This window comes from Dermacentor silvarum, chromosome 6 (assembly GCF_013339745.2).
Source record: "Dermacentor silvarum isolate Dsil-2018 chromosome 6, BIME_Dsil_1.4, whole genome shotgun sequence".
NCBI lineage: Eukaryota > Metazoa > Arthropoda > Arachnida > Ixodida > Ixodidae > Dermacentor > Dermacentor silvarum.
Window position 1 is genome coordinate 119,176,581 of NC_051159.1, and position 23,851 is coordinate 119,200,431.

Below are 23,851 nucleotides of genomic sequence, written 5' to 3' on the forward strand. Positions count from 1 at the left end.
AAATGCCGCCGCCGTGGACGGGATTCGCGATCCCGCGACCTGGTGCTCAGCAGCCCAACACCATAGTAGCTGAGCAAACACGGCGGGTAAACCTCTGGGTAACGTGGTTGAGAGATACACGGAATCTGCGTCGAAGAAAAATAAAAAGGAAACCCCTGGCTTTCTTTTTTTTTTTTGAATAAACACGAGACAACTCGGAACATTAGCATATCGGTTCATATAATTTATTGTGTTCAACATGAATAGAAACAAAATGAAGGACGTTGAGTTGGGCTCTGTGATAACAGCGTTCCTTTGATAGGCCACTCGTTTTGTTTGCAGACTATGCTATGCAGGGTTGTGTGTGGTGAAATTGTATCGTGAAAGAGCCACTTCATCCAAAAAACATTCATAAGACAGAAGAGGACATACTGTCTGGCTCTTTGTTGTCAATAATGCACCTTATTTTGTGGTGTGATGAACAATTACAAATATTCTTGGATGACTTCCCGAATAAAAAAAACTATAACGTCTACCAGTACCTCCATACCACTAATATTTTATGTTGAAATAGAAGAAAAGTATACACATGAGCAACTGTGCTGTTGATGTGAACGGTCAATGAAAGGTGCATGAAATAATACCACATTAGTCCTCATTCCGTGTTTTAACTGCGGAGTGATACTATTTAAGTGTTTCCTTTTTCTTGATAGAAGTTTTTAATAGTAGCTGTCTGCGTATGCTAACACCAGCAGTCCATTTCTTTCGTACTTTCTTCCATGGAAGTTCCAGCAGCTGCTATCTCAGAATCAAAACATCATGTTCTGCAAAATCAAGAAAAAACGAACAAGGCATCAGGGCACCACAATTAAACCACCTTATTTTACTGTTACCTGTGTATCACTGAGATCGAAGAATAAATTTTTAATTTACGAATTCTGGGAAAAACAATATAATCAAGAAATTAACACAGCAAGTCAAATATGTTTTCAGCACGGAATATCGCTACGTTATAAAATGATTGCTTGTTTTTGTACGCAGCTCATAACTTAGGTTACTTCGTCAAACGACCTGCAAATGAAACAAAAATATGAATAAGTGAATAACCGGACATATAACTTGTTCTGATTGTCAAGTGCATTTTTGAAATTCACGGCTGTCATATGCGTCTCATAAAAATACAGAACATATGGTTCTACAGAAAGCCTGGATGGTAATTCAAATTTCCAGGGCTTTATTAGTCTAAGAACTTTCCATTTTCATAGTCATCACTGTAATCATTGTTCGCAGTACTTTTATGCAATAACACGGATAGCAAATGGAAACACTTTTTGAAGTAGAGTATGCTAACAAGATTGATACTACTGCATTTCTTTGATTAATGTTACATGTCTGAGCATAACATGGAGTAACTGTGATGTTTCTTTTAAAACATTTAGCCAATGAATAATTTCTGGACAGTTTCTGAAAAGTTATATACTTTCGTGATTTTCGTATTGGAAATGGCGCCACAGTCAAAAAAGAAAACATCGCAGACACGAAAGCACAAGATAACACAAGCTACAACTCTCAACTCAGGTTTATTCGCGACAAACAGAAAAATATACAAGACGTGGTTAAACGAAGTGAGAAGAGAGTCGATCAAAAACAATAGTTTCTTCTTATGCAACGAAATTGTAGGAAATCCGATATATGTATCTTTCTCGCGCTATATGTGTCATGCCTGACTCGATCATCTCCCATGCTGTCTTGCTATCCTAGTTAACGACCACATGAACCTGACTAAATCCAGGGGAGCAGTCGCATTTTTCGCAGTGCAACGCATGCGCCACTAACAGTTGACCCATGAAGACTACTCGTGCTCCCTTAACTTTATATTTACACAGCGTGCGGTCTCTCAGATATCGACAGAACCACACTAAAGCGGAAAATTGCGCACTATTTTTGTGGCGCATAGAATTGCTGCTATATTGACTATGTGAGTCCGTGTGGGTTCTTTGCGACTAAAAAGCAAGGACTTACTGAAGAGGTCCGATCAGTAGCCAATGTGTTAGTTTGATTCCCTGTTACCAAAAGTTAGGCGTAAATATCTTGAATTCACTAGTAATCAATCAAGGAGCAGATAACACATATACATTTTATAAGAATATTTGCAATTCGATATCAAAAAGGTTAAGCTAAGAGTACACACGCACAAGTACAATAAAAAAAAAGCTCAGCAGATGAACCACTTTCAAAAGGTAGGAAAGAACGCACACAAAGGTGCTTTCTTTAATTACAATTAGAGTCCTGTTTCCACGTAGATACCTTTCACGTTAGATAAAGGTACGCTGTGCAGACAGACACCTGTAGAGGTAAATGGATCACAACCACACAACCTGGAAAACCTTTCAGAGATCGATGAGTATCTGCGGGCACCTACAGGTGATCCGCCACCCTGAGTTTCCTCTATTCTTTCTTTTTACAGCGTAAGCTATTATGGACTGATTATGGGTTGGTGATGTAGTCTGCCGCCGCCGCTGCCTCCGGTGTTTGTCGCAGCTATTGCAAGGAATGAGAAAGAAAATACCCATTTCCAGCCGCAATCCAACGCAGGCACAGTACGCGGGAGTCAACTGCTCTATCTCTGCTCCACGCCAGCACTTGCTATCTGTTGCGGAACCATGCCCTGTGCACGCGTCCTAGTGCGCGAGGAGTCACGATGATGATGATTTAATGGCATCCCCTTTGAAACGGGGCGGTGACAAATAGTACCTAGCCTGCTTGATTTATTCAGGTATTATATAGATGTCTTTTTATCTAGCATTTTGGCATCATGCTCATCATCAGCCTATATTTATGTCCACTGCAGAACGAAGGCCTCTCCCTGCGCTCTCCAATTACCGCTGTCTTGCGCTAGCTGATTCCGAACTTAGCCCAGCAAATTTCCTAACTTCATCACCCCACCTAGTTTTCTGCCGTCCTCAACTGCGCTTCCCTTCTCTTGGTACTGATTCTGTAACTCTAATGCTCCACCGGTTATCTACCCTACGCATCACATGGCCTGGCCAGCTCCATTCTTTCTCTTAATGTCAGCTAGAATATCGGTTATCCCCGTTTGCTCTCTGATCCACACGGCTCTCTTGATGTCTCTTACCATTAGGCCAGACATTTTTGTTCCATCGCTCTTTGTGCGGTCCTTAACTTGTTCTCGACATTCATTATTAACCTCCAAGTTTCTGCCCCCCTATGTTAGCACCAGTAGAATGCAATGACTGTACACTTTTCTTTTCAACGACAGTGGTAAGCTCCGAGTCAGGATTTGGTAATGTCTGCCGTATGCACTCTAACCCAATTTTATTCTTCTGTAAATTTCCTTAGCATGATCAAGGTCCCCCGTGAGTCATTGACCTAGATAAACGTACTTCTTTACAGACTCTAGAGGCTGACTGACGATCCTGAATTCTTGTTCTCTTGCGAGGCTATTAACCATTACCTTTGTTTTCTGCATGCTAACCTTCAACCCCACTCTTACACTTTCTCGGTTAAGGTCCTCAATCATTTGTTGTAATTCGTCCCCATTATTGCTGGATAGGGCAATGTCATTTGCAAACCGAAGGCATTTTTGTATACGTCACCTAAATCTCTTTTTTTCCCCTTCAAAATCTACCTTGTACCGCTACCTATGACTAAGAGATCCGGTTATACCAATCTCTTCCCTGCTCTTTTTCCACCAATACTCCAAACATCTCTTGCTTATCTCTACTGCTGAGTGGTTGACTTTAAATCAATGCGCCTCTGCAAGGTGTACGCGATGTGAGACGCACCGCGTAACGTCGATACGTGCACATTTCCCACTGCAGTTATATATTACTGTACCATGTGGAACGCCATGTAGCAGTTACTTTATCATCAGCCTATATTTATGTAGACTGCAGGATGAAGGCCTCTCCCTGTGATCTCCAATTATCCCTGTCTTGCGCTAGCTGATTCCTACTTGCGCCTGCACATTTCATAACTTCATCACCCCACCTAGTTTCCTGCCGTCCTCGACTGCGCTTACCTTCTCTCGGTATCCATTCTGTAACTCTAATGGTCCACTGGTTACCCATCCTACGCTTTACATGGCCTGCCCAGCTCCATTTTTTCCGCCTAATGTCAACTAGCATTTATTAGCAGCAGCAGTTACTTAGCTAGCGGTAAATAGACACGATAGACGATAGACAAGACAAGTGAGACAAGGTAGACAAGAAATAGACAAGGCAGGATAGACAAGATTTGAGGAACAAAAAAGATAAGGAGATGAATACAAAAATGCTACAATGAAACAGGTGTATAGCATATCTGAATAAATCAAGCAGGCTAGGTGACTATTTCTTACTGCCCCGTTTCAAAGGGGATGCCGATAAATGAATCATCATCAGCAGCAGTATCCTATCCTGCCACTTGTCACGCGATGTGAGATGCGCGCCGCGTAACATAGATGAGTGCAAACTTTGCATTACAGATGCATTGTATTGCACCAGGGGTCACGACATGTAGCACTTGCATCGTATCGTACAATGTATCAAGGGATGTGACATATGCGCCCCACGTAGTTTCGATACCTCTGTTAACTTTTTGGTACATGTTATGGCGCCTCCTCGCAGGGTACGGACCGCTGCTGACGAAGCGAATCGTAGAGCTATACGCGCGTGGCTGCAACAAGCCAACGCCTGGCTCGGCAGACCGTTGTGCAGAGACCAGCACAGGCCGCAGCTCGCCGTCGACGACGGGTGGATAGTTCAGTTTGTTCTTGTGCAAACGACGCAAGAGACTTTGCCGTGAAGACTCTCTAGTGCGTGCTGTGACTGTGCTGCTTGTGCCGCGCAGGCCTGTGACTTTCTTCCGTTCATTCTTTCATTTCATCCCTTAGGCCCGTTTCCCTAATTAGACTTTACTCCCTCCTAGGTATCTTTCTCCTTTTGTTCAGAGCTTTAGCAACAGGGACGCCTCTGTAAGTAAGACAAGCCATGTACCAGTAAAATTGAAGGATTGTATCAACATCCCTCGCGGTTTCAGAAGTTGGCCTTGTGGAAGGCTTATGTACTTGACATGCCAATGAAGCAAGAAATAATCGAATTCTACGTTTTGTGATTTGGTAGCGGATAATCTAAAATATACAGGAAAAAATTAAGTTTCATTTTTCAGATTTCTCTACAGCCTGATTATGATAGGTTACTTTATGTCAGTTCATGTCACGGTACGTTTTGCGGGACCGACCTCGATATTATGCCAATGATGATGCTGCGTAATTATTACCGCGAAGTCTGTCTCGTCCATGTAGAGTCTAACAATACCGGACGAATGCATTTTTGTGGAGTTTACTTCGCCAAAGAAAAAAGCAACCCTTCTTGTTTCAAGGTGCCCCGTAAATCATACGATGAGCCGGTGCCACTTTACTGTATCGCGTATGCGCAACGAGACAAAATGTGGCGATCGCTCAAAAAAGTCACAGGCCTGCGCGGCACACGCAGCACAGTCACAGCGTAAGCTGGTTGAGCAGCGCAAGAGTAGCTCCAATTTCGGCACCACGCACAACGAGGTCTTCGCGGCAAAGTGTCTTCGCCTCGATTTTGACGAGAAAGATTTGAACTGCCCGGCCGGCGACGACGGCGAGCTGCGGCTTCTAATGCTCTCTGCACAGTAGTCTGCTGAGCCCGATGATGCCTGGTTGTAACCGCGCACGTAGCTCTACGATTCGCTTCTTCAGCAGCGGTTCGTACCTTGCGAGGAGACGCCATAACGTGTACCGAAGAGGTACCCAGAATACGTGGCGCACATCTAACATAGGGATAGCATTGATTGCGCGCCTCGTCTGAATCGCATCTAGTCGCACGCGGCGGTTGCAGGCACATCAACTAGATGGCGCCACCATCCATCGTCTGCGCCTGCGCGCCTGCCTAGGGCGCGTTTATAGGGCCTTTTTCTGACGCTGATAGCAAGCGCTTGCGTGGCTCAGTGGTAAACTATCCGACTCCCACGCAGCGGGCCTGGGTTAGATACCGCCGGAGAGCGGGTGCTTTTTTTCGCGTCCGGCGATAGCGGCTACGGGGCGGCGGCGGCGGCATCATCGCGACCAGAAACGGCTATTGGAATGAATCCATAACAGCTTACGCTGTAAAAGTGACTGCTGATCCCTACACAAGCGATGTGCGATAGTTGGCGCACATCGACTTAGTCGGCCAGCATGACGTTACACAGGCACACAGAGACGCACATCGACGGAGTGGTGTTCTTGTTTTCTTTCTGTGTGCCCGTGCGACGTTACACCGGTCGAATCAGTCGGGTGATACTTCGCCGCGCAAATAGAACAAGAGAAAGGATGGTAGTGGATACCCGCGTTTCCGCTGATGCAGGCACAGTGTTGCCGGGCCGTCGCGGCCCGGTGACATCAATTGAGTTCCGGGACTTGCGCCGGGATCCAGGCCCTTCCTTGGCTCCGGCTGCGGTCCCATTGTCAGACAAGGACCCGTCCACGGAGCTGAGCACGGCGGCGCTCGGAGGTGGCGATCCAGCGTCGGCCATACGATCACCACTGGAGGGACCGAAACGGGCTCTGCGGCGTGGCGAACATACACACGTCGGCGACCCCATTCGCACATAAATTTTCAGGGAGACGATCCCACCATTGAGTATATTTGGTGGAATTTCAACAACTACGGAAGGCGGCATGTAATCGGTCCAGATGGACAGTTCTGTATCATCTCGAAGGTTACACGAAGCCACGAACCTTTGCTAAGCAGGATTCGCTCCGGGCGTTGCCTTAACCCGGAGCTACCTAGGCGCACCTCATAGCCCGGGCGAATGGGCCTGTCTGCGATCACGACTAGACTCCCGAAGCATTGGAACCAATACTAACTGATTGCACAGCATATAAGCGGCAGAGATGGACGCTGAACAGTTTTGCTGAACAGTTCTGCCATCACTGCTGAACTACGCAGTGATGGCAGCCAACCACTGTCGGTGGACGCTGTTCTCGGCCCATAGCCTGACACTATAGCCGCATGGCAGACCACTAATACGTCTCTGAAGCTCTTGCATACCACAGGACTGGACGAGTGGCTATAGCACAGGACCACTATGTAATGTACATATATACGGCTTCTCTACTGCTTCCCTACTCCTTATCATCATCTATCACAATGCTCTCAAGACCCCTTATTCTTCCGCATTGCACAGTAGCAGGATAGAGCACAACAGTTCCGCCCGACCTCTCTGCCTTTCCTGCCAATAAATTATGCACACAATGGCTATTCAAGTAAAATGAGAGTATTCGATTTTTTTGTAAAAAAATGATGCTTATGTATATTTTTATAAATGGAAGTAATCGCGTTTTGGGCAGGACAGCAGCTCAGCGGGGGAGCTTGAAAATGAAAAGCAGTTCCCTTCAGCTATCTGGTGCACTGTGACAATGACAACAATAACACAAACGAACAGCAGGTGAGACGATGCACGTAGTGTGGTATTCGTTCAAGAAGTGAATAGTGGTACTATACAGGGTGTCCCAACTATCATGCACCAAGATTTAAAAATATGCAAATGCCACGTAGCTGGACAGAACCAAGGTAATATCATCTGCTGTCGCTTGGAGATACTCGGATTATATTTTGCATTCCGCCTAATTACACAATTAACCTTAATTTATGAATCAACTTCTCAAACATTATACTTAGATGAAACAGTAGGGCAACATGAAAACATTCTCGATAGAGCTTTCTGTTGCTCAATATGTGCTACATAAAAGCGTTTTTCCGAGCGTGAAAGAAGGCTGCGAATACACGCAAAGTGCCTCGAGCGGCCAGACGCGCGGCAATCTATTATAATAGTCTGAAGCGAATTCGTAGCTCCGGCACACACTGCGCTGCATTTAGATTTATTATCGACCACGCCGCCGCCGCCAACCTTCATCGCCACACGAAAACCGCTGTGGAGCTTCCGTTTAACAGCATGGTTGTGAAATTTGTCAGATTGTCCGAGGCGGCCAAGCATTGAAAGTGATGAGACGCTTGTCTAGCTATACGCGGGGGAGACATGGTGCAATTGACGCACCCTGGCAACGCAACTGCTGCTTCTGGGCAGGACTAATAGCGCCCCGGTAACCACTAAGCGTCTCGCAACGCTGACGCGATGAACAACATTGCCAGTGGGCGTTGCGGGTGTCGCATCTCGATTAAGAGCGAGATGAGACCGATGGAAAATTCTTGGCATTTAGGAAGCGCGCAGTGAAATATTAGATCATCTTATCTCCACTTCAATTCCCCACCCAGACCGAAATTTACCAAATTTTCTTTAAATTTCTTTAATTATTGGCTTTGAGCGATTAATTCACTTTGTTTACAGGAACCTCCCTAAGTAATTTGAAGTCATTAGGACCAGTTTCGACGCGTTTTTACTCTGCGCCGTAGGCCATTTCTGGTACCATCGATCGGTCACGCCACCGACGTCGACGGATTTTCGCATAATGGGCCAAATGATGTTTTTGCATTAAAAAATTGCTGCAGTGGAAATGACGTCTCAAAAGTCAAGCCGGACAGTCGTCATCTTACCGCAGGCACAAAAAGACGTTAGCGAATAGCGGGGATTATACGAAGCGCTTTGTTCCTACTTCATGCTATTTAGGGTGGTTAATTTTAGTAGTTACTCAAGAAAAGAATGGTTGTAAATTAAATATTTAGGATGACTAATTTTAATTTCACCGTACAAATCTTGTTCGACGTCTTTAGTTGTGCCACTAGTTTAAGAATTAGGGAGCCTAAAGGTCTTGTCAAATGTTATGTCATACCGTGACATCAATACCCAGCCAATTAAAGGCAACATGTTAGCAAGAAACTATACGAACTTTTAGTTTCCAGTTAGGCTAAAATTTATTATAACTGAGCTGTGAACGGATTTCAGATGTTGCGGCCCTCTTTCAAGGAAGAAGTATAGGCAAACTCTGGCTTCACCTCTGCTGTTAAGTAGGGAGCCTACATTAAAGCGTTGCATGCAGGCTGCCTACTGTTAAAAAACTGCGGGCGCTGCCACTCCAGGAATTTTAGATGCGAAGCAGCTTATGATCGGGGCTAAGTCACTCCCTCCCTCCATCCGCCGTGCGGCGTCCACACCCGCACTGCGCATGCGCATCCTCCTCGCCCTCCTCTACTACTACTACTGGTGTTTATTATACATAAGAAAGAGGCGCTTAATTCTGCAACCCATCAGGGAGCACGGCGCAGCGTCGTAGGGGAGAGGGGGAGTAGGAGGTAAAGAAAAAAGTTGTCGCAGTTTCACCTGAAAGGCGAAACATCATTTGCGATAGCAAATTTGTAGAGAGCTATACGGAGTAATGATAGTAGCTTTATCAGGTGTATAACCTTGGACATGCAGCAGCACCGGCAACACGCAGAACTGTTGTCGACGCCGTCGGCGTTTTGCCCGCGTTCGCACAAAATGCGTACGGCGTTGGTGACTGTTGCCGGAGCCTCTGATATAATAGGCACTTGATGCCGCAGCTAAACGTCGCCTCCCTTCCCCTCCCCGCCACGGCCTTTCGCGCGTCGGAAGAAGGCGCGTTTGTTCTACATATATGGTGATTGTAAAGGAGGAAAGAGACGCCTACTTCTGCAGCCCTTAAGGGAGCACGGCGCAGAACGCGCGTTTGTTCTTCGCCGTGCGTTCACTCCCCGTGAAAGCGCTCGTCCCTCGCGCCCTTTCAATCGCACATACAGCGTTCGGCGGCGCGCGGCGACGATTTCATCTCCACTGACGTCATACAGAACCTCACGGCAACGGCGACGGCGACGCCGACGCCGACGGCAGAAATCTGCTTTGGAGTGTCCATATAATTGCTATCGCAATAAAAGAGAAGAGATAGTTCAGGCACGGCCGCTGGATAAAAAAAAGTTGTCGCAGTTTCACCTGAAAGGCGAAGCATCAATTGCGATAGCAAATTTGAAGAGAGCTATACGGAGTAATGATAGCAGCTTTATCAGCTGTATAAACTTGGACATGCAGCAGCACCGGCAACACGCAGAACTGTTGTCGACGCCGCCGGCGTTTTGCCCGCGTTCGCTCAAAATGCGTGCGGCGTTGGTGACTGTTGCCGGAGCCTCTGATATAAATAGGCACTTGGTGCCGCAGCTAAACGTCGCCTCCCTTCTCTGCCCCTCCCCCCCCCCTCTCCCACAACCTTTCGCGCGTCGGAAGAAGGTACGTTTACTCTACATATATGGTGATTGTAGAGGAGGAAAGAGACGCCTACTTCTGCAGCCCTTAAGGCAGCACAGCGCAGAACGCGCGTTTCTTCTCCGCCGTGATAAGTGGTTCTTGAGGGAAAGGGAAATGTTGGCGCTATCTTCTGCAGCCCTGCAGCCCAGGAAGCACGGCTCAGCGTCAAATGTGCGTTCACTCCCCGTGAAAGCGCGCGTCCCTAGCGCTCTTTCACTCGCACATACAGCGTTCGGCGGCGCGCGGCGACGATTTCATCTCCATTGACGTCATACGGAACCTCACGGCGACGGCGACGGCGACGGCGACGCCGAAGGCAGAAATCTGCTTTTGAGTGTCCATATAATTGCTATCGCAATAAAAAGTTGCAGTGGCTTAGCTCGGCTATGCCAGGATATACGTAGCGTTAGTAAAGGTTCAGCTGATTATTCATAGCTTTCCTGGTTGTCTAGATTGTCAAGGATTAGTTTGAGAGCAGCATTTGCGCTCTCCTTCTCCATGGCTATACCACGCTGGCAAACGCCAGTCAGAAGCGCAGCGGCTCCAGCGCAGTGTCAGACGGCGACTGCACAGCGAGCGCGCGCCGGCGCCAGTGCGTCTACCACGTCTACGACGTCACTCCTCTGGAATGCGCAGACCGGCGGCGGTGAGTCGCGCGCGGCGGCGGCGGAGTGCGCGAGAGGTGCCGGCTCCGGTGGCTCCGGTGCGCAAGCCGTGTGACATCACTGATCCTTGCGCATGCGCAGCACGGCTCTTGATGTGCCGCGCGAAATGGGCTTGGCTAGGCCAGTGTAGCTAACGCTACAAAAGGTGCCCTTCTTTTATCCAGCGGCCGTGGTTCAGGGGGCTCGTCCGCACATGGGTAGGCAGCAGAGGCGGCAGGGGCCGGCACATCCGCCTCCTCTCGCGTCCACACCCGCACTGCGCATGCGCATCCTCCTCCCCCTCCTCTCCTTGTCTCATCTCCTCTCCTCTCGGCATTCCTCCTCTCCTCTCCGACGCTCGTCTCCTCTCCGGATTGCGCAACGAATGGCAACACCTGCGGTTTCGTGCGATAATGCGAAGCAGCTTAGGTTAGACGCGCGACGGTAGGCGCTGCATACTCTGCTGGGGGCCGCCACAACGCGCATAACTGTTGTCGACGCCGTCGGCGTTTTATTGCGATAGCAATTATATGGACACTTCTACCGGATTTCTGCCGTCGCCGTCGTCGTCGCCGTCGCCGTGAGGTTCCCTATAGATAAAATCTTCGCCGCGCGCCGTATGCCCGAGCGGAAGCGTGCGGGGACGCGCGCTATCTCCCACGCGCAAGCAAGGAAGCGGAAAGCCAGCGCCGGAGGGAGCAGGGGGGGGGGGGGCACTTCTCTGCCAACAACCGTGCTCGTCGCTCGTCCGCACAGTCTCTTATCTCTCCCACGCGCAAGCAAGGAAGCGGGAATCCAGCGCCGGAGGGAGCGCGGGGGGGGGGGGGGGGGTCACTTCTACGCTGCCAACAACCGCGCTCGTCGCTCGTCCGCACCGTCTCTTATCTCCACACGGCTCTGACCTTTCTGCGCCGTGCATTCGCCGCTGAGTTTCCGTTGAAGCGATAGACCGCACGTACCTTCGCCCGCTGCTGCGGCGTATATATGCGCTTGCTGCCAGCGTTTTGACAGTCGTTGTCTGCAGTCATTCAGTGTGATCTATTCATGTTTGTTTGTGCGCGCTCACACCACGCTTGTTCATTCAGTTAGTAACAGTCGGGCCACATTTTCCAAAGCACGCTACACATGCAATGCTGCCCGGATCGGCAGTGTAGCGTTACAGGTGTGTCCCTTCGCACGCGCTGCCCACGGGCCGCGCTTCTCATCAACACCACCGTTTCACACGCGCCTTCTCGTGGTCATCGAGTCTCTCTTCATGTCGGTCTACTTACGCCGCAGCACACCTGCTTACTTAATCAGCTCATGTTTACTACAATTCATATTGCTACCAAAGCCGCTCACCTTACTTCGTATGACATTGCTGTGTTGCTATCGCATTCATTGCTTCGCCCTTAGGGCGAAACTGTGACATTTTATCCGCGTTCGAACCGAACGCGCGTGGCGTTGGTGACTGTTGCCGGGGCCTCTGGGGGCGGCTCGGATGTTTTCGACGAGATCAGCCATTACTCGTCGAGCAGCATCGGAAATATTACCTACGCAACGCCGCGATGAGTGCCATGGACAGCGCCAGCGTCAACGCCAGTGTCAGCGCCGTGGTCGACCCCATGGCTGCTTCGAATACTACTCAGGGTTTCCCTGCAGGAAGATGGTGTAATTATTTTAAGCCTGCTTTGTTTGTAGCAAGGTGGTTTACGCATTTGTTTTATTGCGATCGCAATTATATGGCCACTGCAAGCGGATTTCTGCCGTCGGCTTCACTGTCGCCGTCGCTGTGAGGTTCCGTATGAAGTGAAACGGCGATGAAGTTGTCGCAGCGCACCGTATGCTGTGTGTGCGAGTGAAAGCGCGCGAGGGATGCGCGCTTTCACAGGGAGCGAATGCACGGCGGAGAGCTAATGCGACTTTTTCCGTCGAGCGAAAACCCGTGGGGGGGACGGCAGGGAGGGAGGAAGAGGAGGCGACGTTTATCTGCGGCACCAAATGTGTATTTATGTAAAAAAGTTGTGAGGCAAGAAGGAGGTAAAGACATCCGACGCTGCTCGACGAGTGTCCCGTTCTGATTTCGTCGAAAACCTCCAAGCCGCCGCCAGACGCACTGGCAACAGTCACCAACGCCGCGCGCGTTCAGTGCGAACGCGCGCAGAACGCCACGGCGTCGAGTCGTCGACAACAGTTGTGCGCGTTGCTGGTGCTGCTACACGTCCAAGTTTATACAGCTGATAAAACTACTATCCTTGTTACTCCGTATAGCTCTCTACTAATTTGCTATCGCAATTGATGCTGCACCGTTCGGGTGAAACTGCGACATTTTTAAAACCTTCTTTGATTTGTAGTGCCTCTGCGCACTGCGCTCATCCGAGCAGTGGAAAGCAGCCCGCTCTCCTGGCTCCACCAGCGAGCAAATTGACAAGAGCGTTGGCCGTGCGTGCACTTAGGCTCATTGTTTGCGCACTCAAATGAACTCCGTGTTTCTGAAGACCCTCTACGGTACACGCGTGAGCATAGGATCGCCTTCAATAACCACGACTACGGCCGCTGGATTAGGGAGCCTACATGGAAGTGCTATCATACAGCGCTTGCATGTAGGCTCCCTACGCTGCATACAGCGGCAGTGTCATGACGATGGCAGCAATAGCTGCAACGGGGTAGGGAGCCTACATGCAATGCCGTTTTAGGGTGGTGACAGCCTTCCTAAGGGCACTTGCCGCCGCCAGCTAAATTGGCCGGTTAAATCTGGGGCACAAAATGGCGAAAGACCAGCCGACAGATCACATTTCCCGCAACCCTTGGTGACGTGAAATTAATTAACTTCCTTTAATAAACTTTGGCCTCAGCAGCCACAGACAAATGGCGCGTCCGAGCGCCGTACACGGCACGTCTACGTTTTAGTTAAACACGCTAGTAAGGACAGTCTTTATTACAGCCCACTTCGAAAAGCACCCTTTATATATTATGTACAACTGGAAGGCAACAACAATGCTTAAGACAGTTCACGTTCTTGGCGTGAGATAATGCTACCACGAGGCACGCCATTGTGACTTGTAATATTTACTTTACATGTGTCGCACGACATGCAATAGAAAAGTAAGTGTTAAAATGAAAGGAAAATGCTACTAGTATTTTAAAGACGTATGCAGGTTTCTTGTGCGCATTTACGCAAAACTAAATTTGCGCCAAAAACTAAAAGCGTGACAAAAAGAGGCAGAAAGACTGGGGTCCAAAATGGCTACCCACCAAATTTTGCAGTAAGTAGCGGTCAAAATTTTGGTGTTGTCACCACCCTAAAACGGCGTTGCATGTAGGCTCCCTACAACGGGGGAACGCGCCTCGAGTGTCCCAATAATTGCTTTGCAATAAACACAATGGAAAAAGCACTCACTTGCTGAAGAGCCTGAGGACGAGGCAAAAGAGTGCCATGAACAGCAGTAGCGCCACGATCACGCTCACCATCGTTGTGAGTTCGGTACCATCCAAGACAGCCGGAGCACGCTCTGCAATTGAAAATTGAACTAAAGAGATTCAGTATTCATAAGAAGAATGCAAAGGTTTACCAGAATTGACAATGAAGTCGACAAGAGAATGTTTGAACGCGTGAAACTTACATGAAGAACCCTAGTGGCACTCGGGAGTTAGTTTTAGTACACTTGAATAACCAAGCGGAATCTTCGTACCGTGATGAACGTACAGTAGATTCCAGAATGGTCATAGAAAAATATACTAACTATGTGGTTTTGCACTAAAATTTGCCAGTAAATATGACGGAAGTTTTGGGGCTCCATCAAAAAATTGGAGGACGCCTAAGCTTCGCCTTTAAGAGTGGAATGCGATAGCGTTATCGGGCCCTGTTCACATCACATTTTTCTTTCTGTGGGCTTCACTGCAATACAGAACGGGGGAAAGCCAGCTTACAAAGACTAAGCTTACACCAATCACCTTAAAGTTGGCTTCATTTTTAAACAGAAGTGCATTGCTAGGAAGACGTTTTCCAGGGGCAACATAAGTCGTCTTATATTAAAATGTGAAGGCACCTTTTTTATTTTATTAATTGTTTGCTATTTCCCCGACGCTCGCGCGTGTCCAAAACGCATTAGGCAGGCAAAGTACCAATTTGACCGGCCGAGGATGCGAACGCCATCCGGATATAATTTTTTCATGTACCCTACCTGAGCGCGCCGATGTTGGTATGGTAGAAATACTAAAAAAAGGGGTTTGTGTTTGAGTTTCCCCGTAACAGAATTATGTTTTCTCGTACACTCAAATTACAATCTGACGTCACCATGTCTGTAGGGTGTGGTTGTGGTCAAGTCATACTTTACCGTTTTTCTGACGAATTTCACTCTGAGAAATTCAATTTTTGTTCACCAAAACCTTGCACCACGTGGAGGGCCTGCGCAGTCGGGGTTGTTGGGGATAACTTTCTCCTCCACCGACGCCGACATCCAAGCTGACGCCGGATTTTCTACGACTCGTGGCGCTTAACGCGATCGCGTTAAAATTGGAGGACGCTTAAGCTTCTCCTTCAAGACAGCATTCAAAGATCCCTGACTGCTTCTCACGCTTCCCGGCAACTGCAGTTTATGTAACCGCAGTTGCCGCAGTTGTGTATACCGGGAAACTGTCGGCGAACGCTACGTACGAAGGCGAGCTTTCTGGAAGAAATGCGGCCTCTTGCGTGGACCAATCCCGCAGGTCGTGCACAGCCGTGCCAAAAAATTACATCATTTTGATATTTCTGTTTGTGTTTCCCACTTTTATTATATAAGTCGGAGAATATTTAAAATAATAGGCATGCGCTGTCAGTGTTTTGTTTCATGACATTTGTTTGTGGGCTGCCATTCTCAAAATCGCAAGGAATAACTTTTGTGAAGAATGTAAGACAAGGTATGAGTAACTTTAGTGATAGAATGATGCGGCAATAAAACCCGCATATACCACATGTCTTATAGCACAGCGTGGCATACACATCATCATCATCATCATCATCAATCTATATTTATGTTCACTGCAGGATGAAGGCCTCTTCCTGCGATCTCCAATTAACCATGTCTTGCGCTAGCTAATTCCAATTTGCGCCTGCAAATTTCCTAACTTCATCAACACACCTAGTTTTCTGCCGTCCTCGACTGCGCTAATCTTCTCGTGGTATCCATTCTGTAACTGCAATGGTCCGCCGGTTATCCATCCTACGCATTACATGGCCTGCCCAGGTCCGTTTATTCCGCTTAATGTCAACTAGAATATCGCATATCCCCGTTCGCTCTCTGATCCACACCGCTATGAGAGAAAACGGGGATGGCATACATATATACATAAATAACTACAAAATTTTCGCTCGCGGAACGCCGGACGCCGACACCTCATTTTCTGTGACACGGGGCCCTTAAAGCTATCGCGTCAAAACTGAAATGTGGGAACGTTGTCTACATAGAGCGGTGCGGTCACCAAACCAGTGCGGCGATCTGTCTCCGTTGTATTCACTAGTAATTATTTAAAAAATGAGTTAAATCACGGCCACACTCTTGACCAATATTGGTTTATGCACCCGTGAGATTAGAGAGTTTTAGTATGGCGGAAAATGTTTGGGTTAGCCTTAGCGTGTTACGCACGCTAAATGTTTGCGAAACGCTGTTCGATAGAGTTTTAGTATAGCGGAAGACAACGATGCGCGTTAAGCGCAAAACTTCGCCGCGCCATCGAGCGGCGAGCTAGTCAAAGCAGCAAAATGAGCAGCTCGACAACCAAACTAGCCGTGTGGATCCACGCCAAGCCTTGAAACGAGCCTGCATGGTCAAGCGCTCGGGTACGGAAATTAATTTTTAACAACTTTGAGACCTATCGGACGCTGCCAGTAAGTTCAAAACAATTGAAGCACGTAAGCAATTATTAATAAATAAATTGGGCAACAATAATTTTAAGATTTCTTCGCTCAGTATGACGAGTGTTTACCGGCAGAGTTACGCTTTCGCTGTGCATGTGGAGTGTGCTTAACCTAGAATCGACAGCGAAAAAACGCTGTCTTATCGACCGTAGGCCGTCACCGAAGCCAGAATATCCAGAGTGAAAACCAGTAGCGCCATTTATTTGTAAATCAGCGAGTCCTACAAGGCAGCAGGACGAGACGATTTCTGCGAAGCTGCAGCCGTCAATTCCGAGGGTGCCGCCATGTTTGCAACGCTAAAAACTTAGCGACTGTTTAGCGTCTCCGCTATATTCGAAAAATAGCGGACGAACGCTACGCGCGAAACTGAAATAGCGTTCTGAGAATGCGCAGTCTGACCCCACTATTGTTTCTTGATTTTTTGCGTTTAGCGTGGTGCCAATTACGCAATACTAAAACTGTCTATTAACGCAAGGTGTAAGATATTATATCTTACACCGTGGGTTAACGCAATTCTATGTTATAAATGAGGCATTCAAGCAGGCATATACTTTAGAGCATGAGAGAGAGAGAAAGAGCTGCTCGCTGAAAGTCAGGAAAACATATTCGCCGTTACTATTCTGTAATAAATGGGGAATGGAAGTTAAGATCGAGCACAATGTGACACTCTGGAAGAAATCAAAAACGCATAAGTTTTGAAGTAGGGTGACAGGAATTTATGAATCGTTGCGCATATATACAACTACCGTGCTTGCCAAGCGTCAGCCAGTGCGACGGGCACAGAATCGCAGCCTCCCATTACATACAGTTATTGCCGAGGCGCTTCGAATATGGTGCGACTAAACCTAAACATTGTGTTTTTTGACAGCAAAAGTCATTATGGGCTCCCTTCTCCTAGCCCTTTTCTATATCCGCTAATGTCAGTCCCCTACCAATATGTGAAGATGAAAGACCAGCGAGGTTGTAGGTTTTGTTTAATTAGATTTTGCATTTTTTAAATTTGGTGGTTATGTTAAATGCTTGAAAAGACACAACACATAAATTCGTTGCGGCGCCGCACGCCGTATGCTGTATGTGCGAGTGAAAGCGAGTTTAGGTTACTAGATTCACGCCACCTTGCACCACCAGCCGCAGCACGTTGGGACGCTGCGCGTTCGGATTCTCGTCGCTTTCGCATCCATTCGCTCTGTTGAGCGCACCGGCGCTCCTTGAAGGCGCGCTCTTCCTCTTCGGAGCGACCAACACGGGTCTTACCCATACCGAGTCCAAGGGGCAACTGATGACGTCGCTAGGGAAATGGCAATGTCAAGAGAGAATGAGACACAGCTATTGGTTGGTAGACTACTACGTTTTATCACTGACGTTGCGACACGCATCGTCATAGACTAGCGTTTGGGCAACAGCGTTCATCTCTCCAGCGCATTGTTTTTGTCTCTTTGGGTCCCACGTGTGACAAGGTAGTTCAAGGGCGCATTACAGGTCCCCGAGCCAACAGGGGTATGTGCCATTGAGCTTGGATCCTTTCTGCAATATAACCAGGATCAGCCCACTTTGTTGTTCTACGCGTTGTTTTGTCTGCGGACGCGATCCGCCAGAACCTAACCATATACAGCTTCGCTGTAAAAATAACAGCAACAAAATACTACGAAAATGCAAGGTACACTAGCCAGCGCACGGCACAATGGTCAATGCTCGGTACGCTGGCATTTCTGCATTTAACCACCTTCGGAATGCAGCCGTCACGGCCGGATTACATCCCCAGCTCTCGGGCTTAGCAGCACCACGCCAAAGCCACTACGCCACTACTGTGAGCGAAGGGGACTCTGAACACACACACTCAAATGTAAAGCAAGCAAGTGAGAAGCTCCAATAAAGACAGCCAGTCCGATGGTGATTCTTGAGCTGCATACACACTGTAAACGTACGCAGCATAATACCGAAAGAACGACCATGTGCTTCGCGATGATTCAGCCCGCCTGTCGCACATTCTACTGCGCCAACGACTATGGGCGCCAAGTAACCTAAACATGTCATACGTGGTGGGTAACAGGGATTTGTAAAAGGTATAAAGTGAATTTTGTATGGTGCGACATCTAAATATTCCTTGAGTTCTTGGCACTTCTCCAAAGAGAATGACCAAGGAGTGTATAGCACCTCTATGGTCTGTACAAAAGTGAGCTATCGTTTCACCACGTGGACAGAAACGGCAGTTTGTAGACCATGACACGGCACGGCAGTAGCCGAGGCCAAGCTGGTCTCAGCCGTTCCACCGTTGTTAAAGAAGAGAAAAAAATTCAACTCCAGTTTGCACCTTCGTAATGCGAAGTTGTGTTAGGTTTGGTAGAGAATGCTTCGGATGACTCTGTTCTCGAAAGGTTAAAGTGGCGCTGGTGTGCTTTCTGAACATAGAAAGAAAACGTTGCCGACCCGTCGTAGAGGCTGCTGTGAACATCTGAGGCGTATATTACTACACTGCATGCAGCAGATAATTTACAATCTGCAATTTTGCTGTGTCAAGAAAGTCGCAATTTCGCTCGAAAGGCGAAGCATCGATTGCGGTCACAAATTAGGTGTCAGCTATACGAAGTAAGTATAGTAGGTTGCTTTATCGGTGGTATAAAATTGTATCCATAGGCATACTAACTAAATTACCAAGCATGGTGTCACGCGCAGGCAAGCAAACATGAACATATCTCACATGATGACCGCAGGGACTCGCTGTCGAAACGCTTTAGTGAGGAAGCGTGGCAGCAGTATCGAGCGAATTGACCTTCATGCTGCCGCTCGTATCAACGCCAACTAAGCCGCGAAAACACAGCCCAGGGCGGGTTAAGTCCCCGTCGCAGATGGCTTTGAAGATACAGCAGCCGTCCGGGCCACCGTAGCAGAACGCACCCCGGCTCCCCCTCACTACCCTTCTCCCGGAGCCTTGCGCGCAACGGAAGACGGCGCGCTTCCTTCCCGCTTCCCTCCTTTGCATGCGCGAGATTGAGCTGCGAACGCCGGTTCATTCTCGTACGCTTTCACTCGTTACTACAATATACGGCGCGCGGCGACGATTTGATCGCCCTTGGGCTTAATACGGAATCTCATGGCGACTGCGATGCCAACGGCATAAATGCGCCTGGAGTGTCCATACAATTGAATTCGCAATAAAACAGCCAGAAATCGCTTGCTCTCGCTTCCACAGTGCCGTCATGCCGCATCATGGAAAGCAGCTGTCCCACGACCGCTATTGGCTGATTTTGTAATAACGAGAGCGTTCTCAGTAATGCATAATTACTAATTTTGGTTTAAATAAATAAAAAAATACATGTGTGCGATCACAGAAAGACAGAAAAAAAGTTTTTTCGTGTTGGCACTGTGCGTAGCTAAGTCAACAACGCGTGGCCACCGAAGGCGGGTGCGAGCTGGCAGCGGCGTGCTTCGTAGCGTTCATGATACAACGGCCCGCTGGCCGTGTGGAGTATAGAGCGCGCCCCACACACTCCCCTCGGAGTTTTGGGCGCGACGGAAGACGGCGCGCTTCTTCCCCGCTTTCCTCCATTTTGCACGGGAGATTGAGCCACGATCGTCGGCTTACCCTCGCACGCTTTCACTCGCACATATAGAAACGGCGTGCGGCGACAATTTTCTCCCCCTAGGACTTTGTACGGAACCTCACGGTGATGCCGATGGTAGGAATGCACCTAGAGTGTCCTATGATAAAGAAGTCCGACACGGCTGTGGACGAGACGAATGACGCTGACTGGAAGACGTAACAGCGTAGGCTTAGTCAGTTACAGCAGGAATAACGTCTAGCCCGAGCCCCACATGCGTAGCGCTGGCGATCCGGCTAAATATAAGTCCTGTAGTGAAGACGAATGCCCGGCGCTGCAGCCACATCGCCAGTCATCCGGGAAGCGCGAGCTCGAGATTGCCTGAGCCGCTCTGGTTGAGACACGCTGCCAACGCTGCCCGCTGCTCTCTTGTACTGTGTTCACATTAGATTCTGGTGGAGGTGCTGCGGTTTCCCCCAACCTGGAATTACGCACCCGAACTCTGCCGTCCGTCATGCCTGACGACCCCAGCCCGACATCCCCACCGGTTACTCCAGCCATCGTATGTGCCGGTGCCCAGCGTCAGCGGGATCCTGACATCTTCTGCGGCACCGATGAGAAAGACGTTGAAGATTGGCTGGAATCGTATGAACGCGCCAGCAACACTAACAAATGGGACGACACCCAGAAGCTCAACAACGCGATGTTCTATCTGTCGGGCGTCGCCAAGCTGTGGTTTCGAAACCACGAAGCCGATCTCCGCACATGGGCTCGCTTCAAAACCAGCATTGCAGACGTTTTCGGCCGCCCTGGCGTGCGCAAGCTTCGCGCTGAACAACGCCTGCGCAGCCGATCCCAGCAAACTGGTGAAACGTTCACCAGCTACATAGAGGACATCGTCGACCTCTGCCGGCGTGTCAACCCGTCGATGGCGGAGGGGGACAAGGTACGTCACATCATGAAGGGCATTTCCGACGATGCCTTTCATATGCTGCTGTCAAAAAGCCCTGACACAGTTTCTCAGGTCATTGAGCTTTGCCAGAGTTTCGACGAGCTCTGCAGGCAGCGTCTTCTCACACGGCGCCCACCTGTGTCCGATGAAAGCCTCGCGAGCGTGGCCGTGGCTCCTGACATGGACTCCCTGCTTTGCCAAATTAAAGAGTTCTTCCGTGCTGAGGTCGCTCGCCAGCTTTCGCTGCTGTCCTCAGCCACGTCACCACCCTCGTCTTTGCCGGCCAACCTTCGCCAGGTCATCCAAGAGCAAGTTTGCGCATCTCTCCCTTCTGCCCGCGAGACTCCACCGGTGCCGACTCCCGTTGCTTTTCCCGAGGTGACTGCACCTCTTAGCTATGCCGAGGCTCTCGCACGGCCACCACCTCAGACCTTTGCGCCATTCCCATCAGCCGCGCCACTGCGTCCAGCCCCTCACTTCGTTCAGCCGCGGTACCCACACAGCAGTGGACAATGGCGCACTCCTGACAACCGCCCAATATGTTTTGCATGTGGTCTACCTGGCCACATTGCACGATTTTGCCGTCGCCGCCCAACATCCTACCGCCGTAGCTTCGACACCGAACCATACGGTTCACCATACCCGTCGTCCTCCGTGCCTCAGAACCCTGGCTAGATGTCTTCTTACTCGGACCACCGCCCTCTTGTTGACCGCCGTTCGCCATCGCCCCGACGTCGCTCGCTTTCACCGATGCGTCGTCGTCCTTCTACGCCGGAACGGGAAAACTAATCGCCGCAGTTCCAGAGGCGAGCACTGCGTCACCCACGAACAGACCAAGGCCTCTCCCTTCTCCGACTAATATTATTGATGTATATGTGGACGGCCTCGCTGCACTCGCCCTCGTTGACACTGGTGCCGCAGTTTCGGTTATTAGTGCCACACTTTGCCGTTCGCTCAGGAACGTTACGACGCCACTGTCAAACGTATCCCTTCGTACTGCCAGCGCAGACCGCATCACGCCTGCAGCTGCGTGTACTGCTCGTGTTGTGATCAACGGCCTCCTCTACATCGTCGAATTTTTGGTGCTGTGTTCTTGTTCCCATGATCTTATTTTGGGCTGGGACTTCCTTTCCGCTAATAAGGCCATCATCGACTGTTCTCGTGCTGAGGTGGAATTTCAAACGCTGTGCGACGCCCCGCTCCTTGACGCTCGTGAACCTGACGATAACGTTTTTGTTGACGAAGACGTTACCATTCCACCGCACTCTTCTGCCCTAGCCACGGTGTCATGCAACCTTGTTGCTGATGCCAGCGCACTTTTTACGAAATCCGCCATTTTCGCTCGTCGCAAATGTTCCCCGCTGCCTTTCGCTGTTTTGGACGTTCATGCCGGCATCAGCAGACTGCTCGTCTCCAACCAATTGTCCTGTCCTCTCACTTTGCTTCGTGGGGAATGCGTTGGCCGCGTCCAGTGTGTCGACCCTGCTGCCATCATTGATATGCCAACTGGTTCCACCGCCACTCATGAGGTCGCCGGAATGACCTGTAACCCCGTGCAGGAGCCGACTTCGCCCGATGTTCTCCATAGCTCCATCGCCGACACGTTGACTGTTTCCCAACGCGCCCAGCTTCTACGCCTTCTCGACAAGTTCCGTTCGTCTTTCGACTGCCAGCATGTTCCCTTGGGCCGCACGTCAACTGTTTGTCATCGCATCGACACGGGTACTAGTGCGCCATCGTGTATCCGCGACAGAGCGCCGTGTCATCGATGACCAAGTAGCTGACATGCTGAAGCGCGGCGTCATTCAGCCTTCGGATAGCCCCTGGGCATCTCCCGTTGTTCTTGTTAAGAAGAAGGACGGATCGATTCGATTCTGTGTCGATTACCGTCGTCTTAACAAAATAACTCGTAAAGATGTTTACCCTCTTCCGAGAATTGACGCCGCCCTTGACTGTCTCCAAGGCGCGGAGTTCTTCTCTTCTATCGACTTACGTAGCGGCTATTGGCAAGTCCCCATGGCACCCGAAGACCAACCTAAGACTGCCTTTGTAACACCAGATGGCCTATATGAATTTCGTGTCATGCCTTTCGGGCTTTGCAACGCCCCAGCCACATTTGAGCGTATGATGGACAACCTGTTGCGTGGTCTAAGGGGAAAACGTGCCTGTGCTACTTAGATGATGTGGTTATTTTTTCGCCCGATTTTCCCACCCATCTCTGTCGGCTGGAGGAAGTGTTACAGTGCCTAACTGCCACCGGCCTTCAGCTCAACCTGAAGAAATGCCACTTTGGCGCAAGTCAGCTCACCATCCTTGGCCATGTCGTATCTAAACACGGTATTCTTCCTGACGCCGCCAAGCTCCGTGCAGTTGCCGATTTTCCCAAACCTTCCTCCGTACGAGAACTTCGCAGCTTCCTTGGCCTCTGCTCTTACTTTCGCCGCTTCATTCGGAATTTTGCGTCCATCACTGCTCCCTTGAATCAGCTTCTACGGAGCGACTTGAACAATTACGCCTGGTCCCCTGCCTGTGACGATGCCTTCCAAGAGTTGCGTCGTCTATTAACATCGCCGCCTATACTGCGTCACTTCGACCCGAGTGCTCCGATCGAAGTACACACTGACGCCAGCGG

The 23,851-nt window shown here is 49.4% G+C and overlaps 1 protein-coding gene across 1 annotated transcript in view; it reads right to left on the reverse strand.

Annotated features, from left to right (window-relative positions):
• Positions 1–241: 241 nt before the first annotated feature.
• LOC119456853 (uncharacterized) overlaps positions 242–23,851 on the reverse strand; it is a 103,499-nt gene continuing 79,889 nt past the window's right edge. Inside the window, exons 5-7 of the mRNA XM_049669428.1 lie at positions 14,230–14,341; positions 6,337–6,556; positions 242–803 (exon numbers count right to left, since the gene is read on the reverse strand). Coding sequence (XP_049525385.1) covers positions 789–803; positions 6,337–6,556; positions 14,230–14,341 — 347 coding nt within the window. The 3' untranslated portion in view covers positions 242–788. The remainder of the gene's footprint in view (positions 804–6,336; positions 6,557–14,229; positions 14,342–23,851) is intronic.